We start from the raw sequence: 21,940 nt of genomic DNA, 5'->3' as shown, positions 1-21,940 counted from the left end.
TATTAACATCCTAATCCGGTTTAGCAGATACTAATAAGTTACCATTTTGCAGAAGTGTAGAATTAATTACAACGTTATTTGTAATTAAGTACCTAGTTGTGTGTAATCTGGAAATATAGCATTGCCAGTAGTAAAAAAAATCTCACGCTGCCCGACGCGATCGTGGCGCGAATTTTAATTTCATGCGTATAAATCCTAAAAGACAGAAAAAAATATATTCAAAACATAAATCATGTATTAAGTTTGCAAGACGAGAGTGTTATAATATATTATATTAAAAATTATAAATTAATTATCATGATAAATTATTTTTATCATCATAGTACTTGATTTAAAAGTTAAATAAAATTTTGTTTTATTAAGTAATTTATACAAATTTTATCATTTATTTATTTTATTTACACACAACATACTACGGCACCTGTTGCTTGTTTTACAAAAAAATGTATAAGTTTACAGTCGTATTGATTTTCTAACTGAGCATGCTCCGCTGCGAGTGTCGTCAACTGATAACGTAACGTTCAACACCCACTTGATTTTGTAGAGCTGAACGCAAAATCGTTTTTGTCCCTGTAATATTGATATAACAAAGAAATCTGTATTTATGGTGAAGTGAGCTACATAGCCGGGATCCGGCAATGATGGAGGAATTATTGCAAGACATTTTCAAGGAAGCAACAGGACCGAAATTGTCAACTCTAAGAAAATCATGCCAAGATGCCCTCGGTACGTATTTATACATACTGATATATGTACTTGTGTACAATATACAATGATACAATAGGAAGATATCTACGTAATATTTTTTGTCAGATCTATGAATATCCAAGTAATAGCGTATCTATACACGCTTTGTTTAGGTTTGTGAGTTAAACACATTCGGTAGACATCGATAAATATTTGTGCGCAATGCTAATTGTTCGTATTTAAACTTGCGTTATTCGTGTTCTGAACATATTTATCTAACAACAATAATATTTAAAACAGAAGAAACATGATTATTATCACTGAGAAGTCATTGTAACGATACTGTGTTATCTTCTGAAAAATTCATGAAGGTATTGCGCACTTATATTAAATTCAAGAATAGTGGACATTCTGTGATTAAATATACTAACTAAATTATGTAAACCGACACTGTAAAGAAGAGGGATTTGGTTTTTTGTTTGTAACAGATAAAAACAAATAAACTCACGCAATCACTTTATCGAATTATAAAACAACACTTTATAAAAACATCATTATAAACGAATATCATAAGTTTTTTTTAATTAATTTAATGTGTCTAGAATAATTCAACCCTTCCACGGGTTGAATTATTCTAGACACGTTTAATACAAATAAATTAAGAGGAGGTGTTTTACTAGTTTTCTTTTACCGTCGTAGCACTATAGAGGCATATAGCCCCTCTGAAACGGTAAACGGTTATCGTAGCCTTTGGACGGGCACTTGTTGTTATTTTTTATTGAAGTAGACTATAAAAAGTCGTCTGTCTTATGGGACAAAGTTACCTAGATATATCAATATCTCAACATGTATTAAATCAAATCTCACTTATTTCAGTCTACAAACACTTGCTTTGTACCTAAGTTGTGTTTCGTTTGTACATGAGGTGTATATTAGGCAGTGAAATTACAGGATAAGAAGAATGAAATCTTAATCCTATGAAATGGTAACACATAAGTGGCATCGCGGTTATCATGTTATAAAATGATCTTCGTACTCCGTAGTTGCTGATCATGTATATAGACGACGGTTACCACTTACCACGTAGGTCACTTATTTGCTGTTCTCACTATATAAAATAAAATAGAATCTGTACATTTACTTACCTGTATTAGTATCTCTGTTTTACTCATTCAACCCTAACAAGGCTTGCTTTCTGTCTTCCGGTGTTCATGGAATATTACAATCATTTAACAGAATAAGGAGACCAGGCATGACTCTATAGTCCTCAGGAATGTCCATGCACGAGGGATATCATCCATAACATATTTTTTTAAGTAATTGGAATGATAAACAAGCTGACAACCCGGTCGATGGTAAACAGTAACCATTACCTTAGTAATCATTGCTTACCAATGAATTGTATAAATTTGATGATACTTGTTACGATTCGAATTCGAAAATAAAAAAAAATATTAGGCTTAAGGCTGCACGTGCCTGACCATCTCCATACAAAACGCGCTGCTATGAAAATTGTTTACAATTACTAATTAAACTCTATGAAATCCATGTCCATATGATAAGAAAGAAAGAAAGAAAGGCAACTAATATCGACTTTTTCGTACTAGTCAAAGTTTCTTTGAACAAGTTTCTTTTACAATTACACGTAACTGAAAAAGTCGATCGTATTGTATTTATGTATTAGCTGATTCGATCAAGACCGAATAAAAATTTGAAAACATGTGTAAGACATTGGAATAATTGATGAATTTTTAGATTACTTAAAAAAATACCTTCATATTTATTTTGTAAGCCGTAAATATTAATGGCGCGATGTTTTAATTGACAGTATTGCTATCGCGCTTGGGTGAGGGGAGACGGATGTTCTCCGAATTGAAATAGAACGCCTGAAGAATACCTAGATCATAATTTTATTACATGGATACACTCTTCAAGTAAAATGTAACTTTCAGAAGTATTATGTATGCAAGAGAGCAGCGTGCGTCGCTCATCATACGAGCTGCGACGGTCGTGCCTGCAGCCTCTACAGATTGCTTTAGAGAGCAAACGACAACGGCTCATCACCTTCGCAATCCAGGGCTTCCATGTTAGTAAATATATTCAGTAACGTCATTTACTTATATTCATCTCAAATTTTTACCAAAGGCTGAAATGTCGTCTGGTACACTGCACACCGCTTTAATTCCGATGGTCCAGGGTTCAATTCCTAGCACGGTACAAACATTTGTTTTGTATTTATGCAATCAGTATTGGTGGGTATTTTCTACGTAGGTATATTATACTTATATTTGGACTAGATGGCGTTGAGTGAATTGTCCAGGGTTAATGTTATAATAATTATAATTTCTATTACTATATATGAAGACTTATTTGTTTGAACGCTAGTCTAGTCTCTGAAAAATTACATCTGTTTAAATTATTTTACATTATATAGTCTATGAAGTGTTCATAACTCTAGTACCGGTCGCTCTGACCATATTGAATTGATCAATACATATATCCTTATAAATCTTCTAAAAAAGAGACAAGATGACAGATCATACCCTTTTTTAGACGATACCTGTGCGCTTTAAAATTGAGGATGAGGAACAGGCAAATACCAAAGTGACTATTGTTTTCTATTAATCAAATAAACATGCGCATATTTAGAAACATAGTGTTCTAAATATGCGCAATAATATTACAGAATATTAAAACAAAATGAATTAATTTCAGAAAATACTCAGAGATGACAGATTCCATAGGGGTATTGAGCCTGAAGATGATTCACTATGGATGCCGTCGCAACTCCTGTGCGCCACAGCTTCTGTCATGTACCACTTACCTGACACGCAGGTACCTAAATACATTTATTATTTATATTACAAAAAATACTAAACCGCATACCTATAGTTTTAACATCTAGGATGTGAAACTCATAATTTTGCTTGCTTTTTATTCTTGTTTTCATATAATTAGAAATTGGTTCGGTTAGATAAAAATCTCTTCAAATTATTAAAGAATGATATCATCCAAGCAGAGATAAATGAGCACTCCTTATAAAGCCTACCTATAATGAATGCCCTTTTAAATTGTAATGACAACGACCACCATCACCCTCCTGACCGCTCATCTCATGAAAAAACGAAATGTCGATCTTAGAAAACATATCGTGACGTATCTTGCTTTGTTATTTCTGAGAATAAAATATTTCTAAGTTTTCAAACCAAAACGCGGCATGGAATGCAACATCCATTACTATATTTTATTTTAATTTAAAGTTTTTAAACTTAGTAGACTAACTTACCTTCTGATAGATATAACATATATATATTTAGGAATTACATAATCTCATAGGAGGGCATCAATATTTGCAACAGAATTTTATACCTCTGTGAATATTCTTCAGTAATTTTGTAGACATGTGTCTGTCTCAAAAATAAATAAATAGCTCCTTATAACAGAATTAACAGACTGACTTAAGTAGACGATTTAGAAGAGTCTGACAAAATCGGATTTGAATATCAATTTCGTGTCCGCCAGGTCCAGATATTCCGCATGTACCTCTCCCTGGCATTGTCACCTCGTCGTACTCTCAACGGACGATTATGCGTATGGGCTTGTGGCCGGTGCGGTGAAGCAGCCGGCGGGCCCGCACACGTAGCTGCAGCCGCACGAGCCGCAGCCGCACAGATGCTTCGCGCTTACTGCGCCCAACTCGGTGAGAATACCAGGAATTAATGCATGTATACTTTATGTAACTGGAATAGCACTCAATTGGACTTCTTGATGTAAAATGATAACCGTATAGCTTATACTATGTATCGGTAAGCAACGTGATGCGAACGCGAGAACAATGTGCCTATCAAACTGAAATAAATAACTTTATGAAAAGCACATTGTATAAGTGCATATTGTCTAATTTGGTTGCAGATGAAGAATGTCAAGAACTTCTTTCTGAAGGGTCTCCTCTCGGGAGGAATCACATAGTAGCAGTAGGATGTTACAGTGAAGTCATACCAGTAATTCAATACTTATGCAGCAGGCTGTCGGAAACGCAGCTGTAAGTCAATTTCAAGTTTAATAAGCTCTATAGAGGGATCTAATTCGTGCATTGAATTATATTGTTAAAGTTTAATAACACTAAAAATCTTCTATCACTGAAGTCATACTTACTTTATATATATATGAAATACTACTAATAAGTAGTAAGAATTAACATTATGTTATTTCCAGTTAATGTGAAAAAACTGATATCTATATAAAAGTGTAAAGTGCAAAAGAAAATCTTACTATTACAGAAATCTTTGCTCTTATTGTTGTTTGGACACTGGTATAATAATAGGGTACTATAGTGGGCGAAATACTAGAGGATCCGGGTCCTAAAGTAGTCTGTAATTTTAAAGACAGTAAGCATAGGATTATAATATCGTAATATTTATAACAATTCTGAAATAAATGTTCATTGTATAAATGTGACCAATCAATACTACAACTACAATGAGCATAAATCGTTTTTATATAAACGGAGAGGCTGATGATGACTGAGATAATTACGCCACTGGTGATACTAATAGTAGTAGTAGAGTTTACTGATTAGTTTATGGTATTTTCGTTATTTAAATTTACACAGAATTACAAAGATTTCATTATTTTCTTCATACATTCCTTTTCAATCCTATCCAGAATACCGAAGCAGAATCCATTGGCGCAATTCTTCTTGGAGTGTCTCCTGACACTTATGTCAAGTCTATCTGAGCGTGTTTGCGGCAATTTACACTTCACTACTTTCCTCTGGCAGAAATTCTGTCCATCGCTCATATCCTTTCTCGGAACGCCTCGAGTTGATAAAAATATTAAGTCCAGGTACGATATATGTTCTATTTAATAAGATTTTAACTCAACAGCTATCAGCTAAACTCGTTGATGACTCATATAGCGACTTCGAAGAGTAGTTAAAATGTTTAAAATATCATTGTCACGTAATATTAAGAAAATCAAGGGATTACAACGTTTTGTGTGTTATTATTGAATATTTCGCAATACATATATAGCCTTCAGTGAACAAAGTTGCTATTATGATGATAAATAATCATTTGTCGATGATGAACGAATTGTATTTACAGTTTCTTATTCTGTAAAATACCCTTTTTCTGAACTACATGAAGCAAGCGATAACAATATAGAAGGCTTTCATAAACGTCAACATGCTACGCTTCATTAGATGCGATAGATAAGTAATTCATGTCTGGATGTACAGGGAACACGAGGGACACCTAGTAGACGATTCGGGTAGAGGTTCCGGTGCTTTGAACAGCGCGCCTAGCTTCAACAGCAAGCAAGCCAAGGCTATTTACAGGTATGTACAGTATACTAACATAATTGCTCGTCTCAGACACGTCGTAAATCATCCTATTATCTTCCACTGATCTACCGCTACTAACGCTTATTAAGTGAGAGATTAGACATAATATATAAATCTATACATCTATACATATAAATAAAATTAGAGTGTCTGTATGTAATATTGAAATAACCGCTTTTTACTGCATGCATATGAATATCAATATATATCAATTTTTGTCTGTCTGTCTGTTTATTCCGGCTAATCTCTGAAATGGCTGGACTGATTTTGATGGAACTTTTTTTTGGCACTGAGCTGATGTAATAAGGAGTAACTTAGGCTACTTTTATTTTAGAAAATAAAGTTAACTTCCACGCGGACTAGGTCGCGGGTACAGCTAGTATTAAATATATTCATAAGAATTCTATATTATTCCAGTATAGCAAACCAACTGGTCCGCCTAGTAGGCTCCACTTCAAATCTACGGCCTGTTTTAGAAGCCTTATACCATAGAATGCTTCTATACCCACCAGTTGTTCATCGTGTTGAACCTTTGAGAAGTGTAAGGGAATTGTTACACAATCCGAAACGCCTAGCTCAGCTGGTATTATTGAAGAAAACTGACCATCCCGAGCGACATAGTGATGATATGGCTATATTACGACTGTAAGTAATGATATGCTGCATTTTTATACCACAATTCGGCCAATTATACTATTATATTATTTTTTGTAATCGGTTACCTTAGCCGCCCTTAATACCAAGAGCGTCACGTGCGCATTGTGGACCCGTAGTAAATGTTACAATACTCGTCTTCAAAAGAACCATAATCTCTAGACAAAATGTCGGCAGGTAGTCGGCATTCCACTTTATAACAGTACTTCAATTTATTAATAAAGTCTATTTGAATTTAACATTTAAAAATGTAACGTTTCTAACCCATATTTTCTTGTAAAAATCTTTCAATTTCACAAATACTATACTTGTAGTCGAATTTCTCTTCTGTTTTTCTTTCTTTGCATTAATAGGTTATAAATATTTACTGTAACACTTATTGATACTCACAGAATAATGGATGGAATTGAAGAATCGGGACGTAGCGCTAACCCTGAAGTGATTGCAGCTTCAGTAGAATGTGTGGTGTCTTTACTCGATGCTCTTGAGAAGTTGTGTAACAATTCAGAGTATATACCGAGTGACACAGCAGCGGTTATGTTACAACATTGGCCTAAATTACACGACGCTGATTATACTGGACCACTGACTTATCAAACATTAGCTAGATTACCAAGTCCATATAGGTAAGAAAAAAGTTAAGTCATGCCGAGTAACACCAGAAGAATTTCATTTTAGAAAATGACATTAAGCTAAGCATGCGTTAGTTTTGAGTTTTTCCATTACATACATTAAACCACTTATTATATTATTATTATATATAATTATAAACATAATTATTAATAATACACAGAATAATAACAATCAGAAAGAACATTTATAACCTCAAATCAAATCGAACTATTATTGTTCAAGTTATCATTATTACTTGTTGAAACGTTAATTATTTTTGATGCAATGTTACGAAATATTTTCTATATATATTTTATTATATTTCAGAGACGTAGTAGCAGTATTACAAAGCAATGAAGAAAAGGACGATTCATCAGGTAGTAAATACTTTGATTTTGCTTTACCTATATCCATTTGCTTGGGGGATGCCAGGTGGTTTTTAGTGCTGTAGGCACGGACGGCATGCTAGAAGGGGCGGCAAGGTTTCGTTTTTTATATTTAAAAATGGAGGTACCATTTTTAAATATAAAAAACTAAACCTCACCGACAAAAATTATAATTTTTTCTATTAATAAAATATTACTATAAAGATGGTCGCATTTTCAGTCGGCTATAAGCAGAGACAGACGGCACTATATACCACCGTCATCACAATTCTAAAAAAATAGATTTAAAGAAAAACAGAAAGGCTAAATAATGGTCAAATGGATCCTAAAAATCATTCTAATATTCAATTTAAATTTATTTATAGATACATCAGGTCCTGAAAATTTAAGCTCTGACGGCGAAGCAGACTCTGATGCCGACAATGTATTTCTTCCTTCCCGAGCTTCTAATCCTACACCCAATGATACTGAGAAACAGACTAGTAATAATGTCAAAACTATACCGAAAACACTGAATTTGGGAAGGTGAGGTTAAATTTTAATATTATGTACTGTTGATTGTGTTAAAGCTGCTTTTTGTTTGCTTTGGGAGAAGTGGAAATTTTGTACTTAAATTTAAATGAAACGACGTTGTGTCTTCTCGGTTGTATTTTGGCGACTGATTGTAATGTACACAAACGGTGGCCGGCCGGCAGAAACACACATAACTATAACTGCGGTCCAATATAGACCAACCATACCGCCCACCAAAAGGACTGTAAGTTCTTTTTACAAATGTAACTTAAAACTACACTGTATAATGATCATGACTTATTTCTGCATGTTTTAACTTTCCGCCCACCCTGGGAATATCATGCTTGTCCAGGTATGGGTTCAGTGATTTTAATCTACTTTTCCTTTTCACTTTTTCTGTATTCTTTAGTAGTATTCTATTTCTTCGGTTAATTTCTCAATATAATGTATTTGCTTCGTGAAGTTTTAAATTCTTGTATCTTCTAATTTGTTTGTATTAGTTATTTTCTACTTTATAAATCTGTTTTTATATTTTACGCTTTGCTTTTTCTCTCTACAGGATACTCCAATTGTCTTCATATGCTTTGGTAAATAAGAACATCCTGTACATTTTTTAATATTAATCTCATTTTGAGGTGCATGTTCCATAAATGTTGTACATTTCTCTTTGAATTTTGGATTTTTGTTACGTTCTCTTACTGTATTTTCTGTGTTTCCATTCCGAATTTTTATGTTTTCTTCTACATCTACTTGAGCATGCATTACAACGAGCGGTTCATTGCTCGGTGCTGTATTTATCTCTCCAAATAGGATCCAGCCCAGGGATGTTTTTTGTGCACTTGGAGTCCCTGGTGGCCCTTTGATTAATTGATTTTCTATTATTTTTGAATAAACCTTTACACCCAGAAGCAAATCAATTACCCCAGGTTTGTAGTATGTTGGATCGGCTAAGATAAGTCCTTGTACATGTTGCCACTTATGTCCAGTGACAACCCTCTGTGGTATTTTGGTGGTCAGTTGTTTTGACATCACATATGCTGATATATAATGACTGCTATTGTTGTCCCATTTAGATGAAACCTGAACCTGCACCACTTGCTTTAATTGTGACTTCATAGATCCCATTCCAACCACAGTTGCCTTAATTGGTGTTCTCTCTAATTGTAATAATTGAGCCGCCTTTTCACTTATAAAACTCTGTTCAGACCCTTGATCAATTAATGCCCTTAATACAACAGCATGTCCTTTTTTATTATTCACTGTCACCATTGCGGTTGCTAAAAAGGCTGTCTCCTTCCCGCAATTACTGCTATAATTCGACGCAATCACTGTATTGTAATCTCGCTCCTCTACTCTAAAATGCGCTGACAAGTTAGGTTGTACTGACTTCTCCAGGTGAGCCGACGTGTTAGCGTTGTTATTCTTATCTTCATGCAGTAGAGAGTGATGGCGCCTATGACATATGCGACATGTCATGGCTATTCGACATTTAAATACTGTATGTCCGGGCAATAAACAATTATAACATAAATTATTGGTTTTCACGTAGTGACTTCTTTGTTGAGGGTCCATTTTTGCAAATTCTTTACAATGACACAGTGTATGATTCTCTTTGCACATGAAACACGTTTTTTCAGTAGTTGTAGCATGAAAAGTTCGTTCCTTAGTAGCTACTGGCCTTTCTTTTATTGATGATGATGTATAGGGATTAACAAGCTCCAATGTACGAAATTTAGATTCCAGAAACTTCTTCAGCTCCGTCCACGAAGGTAAATCGTCTGAGTTTTCTTTGTATGCATACTCTTCCCACTCCTTATGTGACTCCAAGTCCAATTTTTGCACCACCAAATATATAATTACTGGATCCCAAGAGTCCGTAGGTATATATAAATTATGTAAATTGTTAATACATTCTGAAGTGGTATCTAGTAATGATCTTATATTGTAGGCTGACTGTGTAGATATCTTTTTCTGGCCAAACAATCGCTTTAAAATGGAGGCAAGTATCATACGCTTGTTTCCATACCTGTTTTTGAGAATATCCCATGCTTGATTGTAATTGTTATCTGTAACTTGTATGTGTTTCAACAGGTAAGCTGCTTCCCGGCATACTGGTCTTCAGATAATGTAACTTTTGCACGTTACTAAGTGATGTGTTATTATGCACCAATGATGTGAACAAATCATGATATGTAGCCCAGTCCTCATATTTCCCTTGGAATACGGGGATTTCAATTCTGGGTAATTTCACTTGTGAAGTCCTTTCTTCAACGTCTACATTGCTATACGAAGTCGATTGTTGCTCTTTGCTTCGAGTCTGCATACCACGTAACATATCTTTCAGGTCCGCTTCTAAACACAAATACAGGTCTTCTATAATAAAATAATCTTCATTGACAAAGTAAGGTATGTCGGCACGTTTATCTCGAGGTGTAGATTTGCATAGATTTTGATTAGCTTCTTTGAAAGTGTTCCAATATTCTTCTATGCATTTTAATCTAGTTTCTATGTACCCTTGTGTTAATCGTTGCTTTGGACACTTCTTTAAATTGATTTGTGCTCTTTGTAATAAGCTTGCTGTGTCTTCTATTACTGTCATGTATTGTTCAACAACGGACATCTTGTTTAAAACGACGTTTCGTAAACACTTCAAATCTTCTAAAATCCACTTTGTATTGCTGCTCACTCCCAACAGCAGTAAACAGCTTGAATATGCTTATAATGTTCAAGTTTTAAAACGTTGTAATTCTATTATTCAATATAACTCACAAAAATTAGATGTTTCTCGAACTCCTTTTGTCTTGAGACCCGAGTTACAGTGGGTCTTTTGTTCTCAACGCAGGTAAACAATGCAATTGCAATCCGGCTCGATTTCGACCATATGTTGATTGTGTTAAAGCTGTATATAGTTTGCCTTGGGAGAAGTGGAATTTTGTACTTAAATTTAAATAAAACGACGTTGTGTCTTCACGGTTATATTGGCGACTGATTGTAATGTACACAAACGGTGGCCGGCCGGCAGAAACACACATAACTATAACTGCGGTCCAATATCGACCCACCATGTACTTAAAACGGACACTTAAAGGATAATAGTAGCATTAAAATAGTAGAATTTAAAAAAATGTATGGAAAAAGGTAACCTGCAATCGAGTTGCGTGGTTTGTTTAGTATATGTTAGAAAATTCACTTGTTGATATTTCCAGATGTACTATAACAGAATGCAATGTTGATTTGGAAAGACACAACGCGAGACAGTTCATCAAAACTTTGCAGAACTCTTTGCTTCCTAAATTGCTACACCTTCGAACTTGTATTGAGGTATGTTCTTGATATTATACTCATATTGTTTTTATTACTTCATTTCAATACTCTTTTGTCTGTGGCTAAAAAAATAAAAGCAACTTTTACATTTCCTAAATACATAGGAAGTTATTAATTATGTAGTAGGAATGAGGATAATATTTTAAGGAAGGTAATACCTTCCTTAAAATATTATCATATGAATGTGTATTATTATTATATGAATGTGGATGGTTATACGGGCAGAGGAGGGCCGAAAAAGAGATGGATGGACTGTGTGAAAGATGATATGCTAAGAAAGTAAGTAAATAACGGGATGACTGCGAACAGGGATGAATGGAAGAGAAAAACATATTACGCCGACCCCAAATAAATGAAATAAGAAAGAAGCAGATGATGATGATGATGATGATGATGATATTTTGTTTCTCAAACTATGGGAGTTCCAGCGTAAGGAATACAATATATTTAAGGGATACACATCAATAATTCTAAATGTAAATATGTTATGTATTAGGTTGATGAGGCGATGCAGGAATTTGCGTCAAAGTGCTGCCAACACAATGCCATGGCCCCACCAGCCACTGCATGTATCATGAACGCAGACGGCGTGTACCTCGCCACGTACGCAGCTCTACTACTCAATCTGCGTCAGCGTCGCGCTGCATCTTGTTCACCCGCGCCCGTACCACATACTACATCTGCATCTACCGCTCACTCTGCTGTAAGTACTCCTACTGAACATTTTATTACCAATTATTCTTTTAAATCGTAATATTAGTTTATTATTCTATTTATCTTTTTTGTTTACACAATGACGTCACTATTATGCCTATTTTAGTAGGAGACAAATAAATTTTGTTACAGAGGTCATATTAAGTTCCTATTTGTATATATAGAATACTCTGGTGAAGTACTTGTTGTATGGCTTAGCAATTTTTTTATCATTGATAAGACCTGTATCCAATCAACTATTCAAATAAAATCAACTTACTACTATGAAAAAAGATAAATATACATTTTGTTTACCAGCAGGATATGACTACATAGATATATTGTGTTTATGGCAGTAAAGCATCACCAATCTAGAAACTTTCTTCGTCATTGAAAAACTTACGATAATTATTATTGTTTAAAATCTCCTAAGTCAGATCTCATCATTAATTCTTTTCACGTGTAATCCTAACATCTGAAATGTGTTTCTTCCAGAAAGTACCAATTGTCTTAACAGAGGATGATTTCGTTGAAGAAGTGCAGGGAAGTGGTGTTCTTGTCTATCTGTCCGCTACGTGGCTCCGAGAGTTATACCAGCAAGTACTCTCAAATGATCTATTAAAAGACGTTCCAACAACAGATCATCCCCTCATTCATTTACTATCGGGTAAGAAGATATATATATAAAACTGCATTAATGTAATTTAGATGAGACAACTAAATAGTAACTAAGAACATCTCTTTCACGAACATTATTATGACGTGGTTGGTCAATTGTTTTTTTGGAAGTAGAGATGCACAATGGTATTAATTAATTAATAAATACCTTTTACATAAAAAATGTACCATGATCTTCTAATAGATCTAATTGATCTTAGGAGGCCTATTTTATATTAATTGTGATCATAAAACAACAATTCGGAATCTTTTAATTTAAATTTTAGCCATTAATAATAACACCTACATTAAATTTTATATGCATGAACCCTTCATAATGCATGAACAGTACTACGGACATCATGTTATCATCAGTTCCTAGTTTCAATTTTACACGTTATGTTCGCAGACCTTGGGGGTCTGGATCCGAGTCCAGTAATGTCAGACTGGCAGAGATTAAAAGAAGTATCGATGTTGTACAACAATACAAACGACTCACCAGAACATCAAGCCAGCTTCCGGTGGGCTAGAAGGTATCGTACACAAATTGAACTTATATATAGCTGAAATGGCAAATAAGCTGACTGTTGATGACGATAATGGTAATGGAAAGTGACAAATGTCGCCTTTATGCACGAATGTCGTTATGTAACGCTAGTCGTACCACTCATACGTTTCCATTTCTGAGGACTAAGGTTTTCGTCCCTTCATAGTGAAACATAGCTTGCAAAGAAAGCAACTTTATACAAAGTCTACTTCAGTAATAAATTTATCAGTAATGACGACTAATACTGAAAGTCAGGACAGGTCATTTACATGGTATTTAAATTACAAATCAATATTAATTCAAAGTAAAGTCCTGGAATTGCTATATAATTAAGGCTGTTCGCCAAAATAAGTGAAATATTGGTACCTATAAATTGTGTAAACAATGAATATAACTGCAAAATTTTGTGTGGGATTATATGCATTTGTGAAGTATAGCTCCATTTAAAACGTAACTCTAAATAATTTCACATCTCCAACAGGATACTGACATGTATCTGGGACTCAATGGTGACAGTCCTAAGTGTCCCTCTGACTGAATACAGAAATAAGAAACAGAAACTACACGGGATGTTAACGAAGAAGATTAACACCTTCGGCAAGAGAAAGAGGATAGCATGGGAAGGACTGACTATACAGTGTTTAGAGGGCTTACATAAGGTAGGAAGACTTTTTTTGTTGAGGCTACTTTTTATACCGGCGATCACTGAACATATCACATTGTGGTGTCTTGTAAGTCGTACCATTTAATAACTTCGTACCATTTAATAAATTCTAATTTCAGGCGGCACGAGTCAGCAACACATTGAGCCTGCAAAATCGTTGCAGCAGTATTCTAGCACTTTTGGCCAACTCTGCAATATCGCAACCACCTAACGGAAAAATCTTAGCCACGCATGCGCTTTCATTAGACATATTAATTACAGGTAATATTCGTATATATATAGTTTTTCTTATGTATTCTAAAATAATGTATAATATCTTTACTATTCAAATCGGAATAAAAGCAAGTAATTCTTTAATACTTACCTTGTTTTACCAAACATTGAAATTAACTCACTAAAATAGAATTTCATTCACTAAATAGAAATATTATTGAAATTACATGAGGGACGGAAGGGGGTCGAGGAATGTGATACTGTGTGACAAGGGTTGGGAGGAGTTACAAATTTTGGGACATCACATATCAAAATCTGTATTTATTAATAAATACTTCAAACGAATTATAAAAGTGATGATTATTTCTTAATGTAAAACTGTAGAAAATATGTGACGTCACGACAGAGTAGAAGCCTGACAAATTTATTGGCTGTGACAAGGACTAGGAAGGATATAAAAGTCATTAAATTTGTGTTATGTAATTTATGGATGGTTTTGTTTTGTCAACGGCCGTACACCAAGTTATAATACATACGAATTATTCTGAAACTTTGAAAAAGTGTACTAAGGGGTCTGAAACTTTGGAATGGTGTGCTAAGGGGTTTCTGAAACTTTGACAACGTACTAAGTAGTGGAATGGTGTGGTAGGCGGCCTGGAGCTGGGCTCGAAGGCGCCGGAGTGCTGGGAGCACATATTCGCGGCGTGCGAGTACGTGGCGAGCCTGGAGCACGCTCTGTTCGGGCAGCACGCGCACCCGCCCGCCGCGCTGCTGGCGCTGCACACCGCGCGCGACCGCACCGTCTCCGTGCTGCAGCCCGACCCCGCGCAGCGCCCCAGGGACGACGAGACCTGGTCAGCTCCATCATTACTTGCCTTTCACTTACGCTCTTTCAGGCGGGAATCGCTTTCACGCTAGAAACAATGTGCATCTAAATGTAGACAAAGAGACCGAGAAAGACCCCGCGTTACGCCCCAGGGACAAACGAAACCTAGTAAGCTGACTTACTAGCGCTTGCTACTGTTCCCTATTGTAGTAACATAATACTGAGATGAGACATACGTTGTGGCCTAAGAGTTTATCCTAAATTAGGTACAAAAAAATAATAATTGACCGAAACTTTAGTCAATTTACAATTCTGATATTTAAAAAAGCAATACACAAGTTTCTTGCTCATTCTTCTTGTGATGAGACAGTTTTCCAAATGAGCAGTAGATTATAAAAATTGTGGTGACTATTCAAAAGCGCTTTAATTAAGTTTATTTGAATAAGCGATTTCTATTCTATTCTTTCTTTGTTAAATGCAACACTTCTTTTACAGTGTGGACGTATTCAACTTCCTGCAGCCGGTGCTGGAAAATAATCTCAATAATGACATGTCTGTGCCCAAAATTGTCGAAGCTTGTCGACAGGAGGTAAGAAAATAAGTAGTTAATACATAATAGTAGTCGGTAAGTAAATTCTTTAACGAATCTCTAGAAGGAGTTCATGAAAAGTCATCAAGATACACACATTACCACAATTGTGTTCGAAGACACTAGGTCACTAGCTAATTTTTACTTCATATGATTAAAAACAATTAGGAACAATTAGTTACAAGTACCATCACGAATTTAAGCTACAACTTACCCAATAAATTAGCACTTGTCACTAGTTCAGGTGATATCGGAAATGAGACAAATCATGATTTTAATTAAATTACCAGTGGTCCAGCTATTTAGCACACTTAGCGTCTTACATATAGCAGAAATATATATTTAAGTGTTTATATCAATTATGTAGTACCCATAACGCAAGCCCTGGATTGCTAATTGGATGATGTCTGTTCGTAAACAACAGGGCGGGAATGTGGTGAGTGGCGCGGGCGCAGCACGCGTGTGTTGTGCGCTGGCGGCGGCGGCGGACGCGCTGTTCTCGCGGCTCGCAGCCACCACCACGCTGCCAACGCTGCGCGCCGCGCTGCAGCGGCTGGTCGCGCACCAGCACCGTCTCGTGAGTACCGCCAAACGACACACACTCACACACTGTCGGCATTGCAGCGACTCGTCGCCCACTAGTAACGCTCATGAGTACCGCCATACCCTCACACGCACACACACGCACGTTCGTACGCGCGCACACACACACACACACACACACACACACACGTTGCCCGTGCTGAGTGGCTCGTCGCACTGTACTGCTTCGTCAGTACCGCCACACGCACTAACACTGCTCGCGCTCGTATAGCTCATCGAGCGCTAGAATCGCTTTGTCAGGACATCACTATATTTTTTTTAGGTTTTTATTGTATTATTACTAATACGTAGTGGTGTAACAGCTGTTTACATCGTGGGATCAAGACGCGGCGAACAACAACTGGTGGTGGTGGCGGCGCGCAGGCGGCGGCGGCGGGTCGGCGGCGCGCGCGCTGTGCCGCGGCGGGGACGTGGCGCTGCGCTGCCTGCGCGCCGCGCGCCCGCTCGCGCACCGCATGGCCATCTGGACCGTGCTCGGGCCGCACCTCATGCAGGTACGGCGACGACGACCGGTGGTAGTGGTGGTGGTGGCGGCGCGCGCGCTGTGCCGCGGCGGGGACGTGGCGCTGCGCTGCCTGCGCGCCGCGCGCCCGCTCGCGCACCGCATGGCCATCTGGACCGTGCTCGGGCCGCACCTCATGCAGGTACGGCGACGACGACCGGTGGTAGTGGTGGTGGTGGCGGCGCGCGCGCTGTGCCGCGGCGGGGACGTGGCGCTGCGCTGCCTGCGCGCCGCGCGCCCGCTCGCGCACCGCATGGCCATCTGGACCGTGCTCGGGCCGCACCTCATGCAGGTACGGCGACGACGACCGGTGGTAGTGGTGGTGGTGGCGGCGCGCGCGCTGTGCCGCGGCGGGGACGTGGCGCTGCGCTGCCTGCGCGCCGCGCGCCCGCTCGCGCACCGCATGGCCATCTGGACCGTGCTCGGGCCGCACCTCATGCAGGTACGGCGACGACGACCGGTGGTAGTGGTGGTGGTGGCGGCGCGCGCGCTGTGCCGCGGCGGGGACGTGGCGCTGCGCTGCCTGCGCGCCGCGCGCCCGCTCGCGCACCGCATGGCCATCTGGACCGTGCTCGGGCCGCACCTCATGCAGGTACGGCGACGACGACCGGTGGTAGTGGTGGTGGTGGCGGCGCGCGCGCTGTGCCGCGGCGGGGACGTGGCGCTGCGCTGCCTGCGCGCCGCGCGCCCGCTCGCGCACCGCATGGCCATCTGGACCGTGCTCGGGCCGCACCTCATGCAGGTACGGCGACGACGACCGGTGGTAGTGGTGGAGGTGGCGGCGCGCGCGCTGTGCCGCGGCCGCTGTGGCACACCTCGTGCAGGTACGACTACTACTGCCGGCGGTAATTTTTCTTTTCGTACTACTCTAAAGCTTTTGGCCGCTACTGGCCTTTGCAGCTTCACCGAACGATAGGGGATGAGTGTAGATGGCACTCCAAACCCGTAGAAGGACTTATGGAGCGGATGAGTGCCAACGTGTAGAAACGTGATAGGAACGGAACAGGTGGACCCGTATGGAGGTTAGATGCCGTTATGGGGTCGTCGGGATCAATAAGAAAGTGCCTCAGGTGGTGTGTGACCGAGGAGTCCGAGAGTTGTCCTAAGTCGACTAAGGACAACTCTCGGACTCCTCGGTGTATCATTGACCATACTGACAATGAGCGGGTTCGGGTGAGATTGGGCGGAGTGAAAATAACGTCGAGATGCTTTCTTCACGAAGTACTTAATGAAGGAAAGATTGAGAACCGGATATGCTTTGTTTATATATACATGAATAGCACTACGGGCATCATGTTACCATGTGACACACGTGATATCATTTATGCGTTGGTATTCTACAAGATTAAGATGCATCATTTGTTTAATCATGCGTCTTTTTAATTTCACATTTACAGTAACCTATACGTTTGTAATTATAACTATGTACCCACATAGTACACGATCCAGGGGCTAAATTCGTCAATCATTTTCTCTCGGCCGAAAACTTCTAAAATGGTTAAAGTCAGCTGCAGTTCCGAGTATGAGTTGTGGAGTAGGACATTAAAAAGAAATTATTAATTTAGAGTTATTAGTTAGACTCCCAGACGAGTCATTAACTCGTCTGGGAGTCTAACTAATTAATCTCTAAAAACGAATTAATCTCGCTTACAATTCGATGCGTAATTTTTAATGTTAATAACAGAGAGTGTTGACATTCAAAATTACAGATTCTATTTATTATAAAATAAATGTCTGGCAGCTAATAATCTTTGCAGAAAATTAATCTTGCAATGTATTTCATTATACACGCACCTTTATGTATTTTATTGTGATTATATTTTACAGGCTGCATGCCACAAGGACATCCAAATTTCAAGTCTAGCGATTCAATGTCTACACGATTGCGCGACAGCGTTGTTCAATCAACAAGTTGAACTCCCTCACTTCCACTTCAATGAGGCTCTACTTAAACCATTTGAGAATCTTTTATGTTTAGAACTCTGTGATGACGACATTCAGGTAACTATGTTGCAATTATATTACTTGTTCTTTATTTTTCTTTCTCGACATTAAAAATAATAACGATCAATATTTGCTTCCAGGAACAAATTATATCGTGTATCTGCGAGTTTGTTGAAACAAATAGAATGGAAATTAGATCCGGTTGGCGACCTCTTTTTAATACACTACGAGCCGCTAACAATTCAAATCAGTACTCGGCAATACTAGAAATATTCAAAGTATTTCTTAGCACCGATAATACTTTAGTGTTTGCAAATGCTGCACTTGATTGCATTTTGTGCCTCCTTAGCCACATAAAAGGTCTTCATTTTGAGGAAGTTCAAGCAACTGAAGTAAAACCAAAGAAAGTCAATTCACCACAAACAAAACCTAGTCTCAGCCTTAAATTTTCCAAAAACAGCAAATTCATACCACTCAGTGAAGAGAAATCAGAAAAAGTTATAGTAGATATGTGTAAAGAAGCCTTATATCATTTGGAAAGTTGTGCAGATATTTTGACAATGATGTACAATATGCCAAAATGTCCTATATTTAATACAGGTAACAGAATTAAAGGCGACTTACCACCGGCCGTAGTTGACCCAATAATACCAAATCTATCATTAGACATTACTAGATATATTATAAACGAAAATTGTGAAGAGGAACTGTTCTCCTATAGAAAGTTATCAACATGTTTACCATATTCAAATACTACAAATAACTGCTTATTGAAACTGGATAGACCAAATAATATATTGAAAGTTTGGTACGTTTTAATTGAAGGACTAATTTCGGCAACAGTAGTCTGTTCTAAGAAAAATCAACCGGCAGCTATGGAAACCTTATTCAAACTGCTAAGAAATACTATTGAAATACCAGGAACACATTTTGGACTGCACTGTATTAATCACCTCCTGTTACCGACAGTGCAAAACTGGCTCCGGCAAATAGCTAATGTTAACACACATTGGGATAGCGTTATGCCAAATTTCAAACAATGTTGTGGCATGACAACAGACACTATTGTAATATATCTACATCATTTGCAACAAATAAACATTGAGAGGTCTGAAAATGAAGACGGTAGTAATAACACGGAAATAGAACCCATTGAAAATCCTGAGGCAACATTCGCATTAAAGCAAATCATGGTAGTATTAGTAGAATGTATAGCTCAGCCACAAGAACCAATAGCTAGATTGGGAGCATCGTGTATACGTCACATAATACTAACATCAGGCCATTTGTTAACTGATAAACAATGGGAAATCGTTTGTGTAAGCCTGCATAGAGCCTGTAACGTTAGCTTGACCCCACTGAACCAGCTCACTTATGCTTTCAAAGAAAATTCAAACAGCTTTTATGGAGATCTAGCTATAGTCAAAGTTGCAGCGAGACGCGATTGTTCCGTAAATGATAACGTACGACTTCATGCAATGGCTCAACAAGTTTTCTATACGGAACAAATCAAAAGTGATACGCACTCGAAATTAACATCAAAGAATTCTTCCCATATGCTAATAGATGACAGAAGCTACATCTTCCTCATATATTTACAAGAAACCATTAACTCATTGAATCCAGATTTGTATACGGTCAGAATTCCACATAGAGGGTTAGTCGTTGGGCTTTTAGCGCATCAGATATTAGTTCAAATAATTGCTACAGTATTAATACAAGCCTCGTCGGACGTTTTTCAAGGAATAAATAGTATTCTTTTGGAAAGTCTTAAAACTGGCAGCAATGTTTGTAATTACAAATTCTTCTTAAATAGTGAAAATACTGACATGTTACTTAAAAGCTTGGAACTATCTTATACAAGAGCGATGCAGTTTGATTTCAGGCCAGGATTAAAATTTTTGGTGCAGAAAGTATCTAATTTGGATCACGCTGCTAATTTATATAAACAAACGACTTCATCATGGTTGATCAAAATTATTGCCCTAACAGATTTGTTTTTCAGCGGCGTCTACCGATTTAAATTAAAATCAACAGACATTTCTATAATTCTTCAAAATTATACGACTACACTGAATCTAACACTGGAGTATGATCGTTTTGTAACAAAAATATTTGAATTAAAGTCTACGTGGGAACTGTTATGTAATAGTTATACGAAGCATTTAATTAACTTGTCTGATTTTGATAACACTGATCATATAAAAGAACGAATGTCATACAGCTCAGCTGATACAGACTCTTCATCTAATCATTATGAACAATATTATGCACAAGATACTGCACCAAATCAGGATGTACCTAAAGTGCTAGAATCTCCGACAAAAAGAGGATCTATTGAGGATGATAACGCCAATAATGAACCTAGACCGTTCACTTTTGCCGACTTTAAGAAAAACAGTCAGTCTTCTATTGAAGTGGACCATATTGAAAATGATCAATTAATGTCAAATAATAATTCAGAAACAAATGCAGATTCCTCTGATTCAAAACGTGATATTACTCCAGAAAATATCGTCAATAATAATGACTCTAATAACGATAACAATGATGTAAATAAAAACAATTTTATTCAGAAAGAACGAAGTGTTGTGGAAGAGAAAAAAGGTAGCGTGACTGATAGCGTTGATTTAAAAATGGCTGCACGAAAAGTAAATATAACAATATGTGACAGCTCATCTTATGAAAAAAACAAAAATCTTGAGACTCTTATTCCACCACAACCAGTTCCACCAGAGATTGAGCAACAAAGAACACTTAGTATAAATAAGGTAAATTATTATTTATATGCTTACATACTACACAGCAACAAATACTTATTTTGTTGCATAATCTCTATATTAATCGATTATTAACCTCTTTCTGTGTCTTACTGTTCATTACTCTATAACTTTCAGGATACGGACGTGCGACGACATTGTTTCCAGAACATTTTGATGGCATATCTAGAACTTGTTCTTACATTCCCGCTGGAGAGGTTCCAACTCATAAGTCCAGTATTGCAAAGTGGATTCCTACAGCTTGCCAACACAGTTACGGACCCACTACTTCTGGACAGGATTAATATATTTTTCGATAGGAGAGACTTAAGCGAATTTAACTATAACTGATCAATTAATTGTGATAATATAAATTTTCATGATTATATTATATTCCACTATTATTCAGTGTTATGTGCTAAA

At 37.5% G+C, this 21,940-nt stretch overlaps 1 protein-coding gene across 1 annotated transcript; it reads left to right on the top strand.

Annotated features, from left to right (window-relative positions):
- Positions 1-533: 533 nt before the first annotated feature.
- On the top strand, positions 534-21,931 carry LOC131843938 (brefeldin A-inhibited guanine nucleotide-exchange protein 3). Its single transcript, XM_059192724.1, has 24 exons — positions 534-726; positions 2,640-2,773; positions 3,403-3,522; positions 4,210-4,387; positions 4,600-4,729; positions 5,353-5,532; positions 5,927-6,025; positions 6,449-6,676; positions 7,078-7,311; positions 7,625-7,674; positions 8,049-8,208; positions 11,403-11,517; positions 12,017-12,223; positions 12,709-12,880; positions 13,280-13,403; positions 13,899-14,076; positions 14,201-14,342; positions 14,944-15,148; positions 15,616-15,709; positions 16,134-16,286; positions 16,615-16,806; positions 18,642-18,815; positions 18,899-21,529; positions 21,656-21,931. Exons 1-24 carry the CDS (start codon positions 639-641, stop codon positions 21,866-21,868), a joined length of 6,201 nt encoding a protein of 2,066 aa, XP_059048707.1. The 5' UTR covers positions 534-638; the 3' UTR covers positions 21,869-21,931.
- The last annotated feature ends 9 nt before the right edge of the window (positions 21,932-21,940 follow it).

The sequence above is a fragment of the Achroia grisella genome, unplaced genomic scaffold (assembly GCF_030625045.1).
Source record: "Achroia grisella isolate CSIRO2021 unplaced genomic scaffold, CSIRO_AGI_Agris_v1 utg359, whole genome shotgun sequence".
Lineage (NCBI taxonomy): Eukaryota > Metazoa > Arthropoda > Insecta > Lepidoptera > Pyralidae > Achroia > Achroia grisella.
The sequence above is the reverse complement of the archived record's forward strand: the minus strand, read 5'-3'. Positions and strand labels throughout refer to the sequence as shown.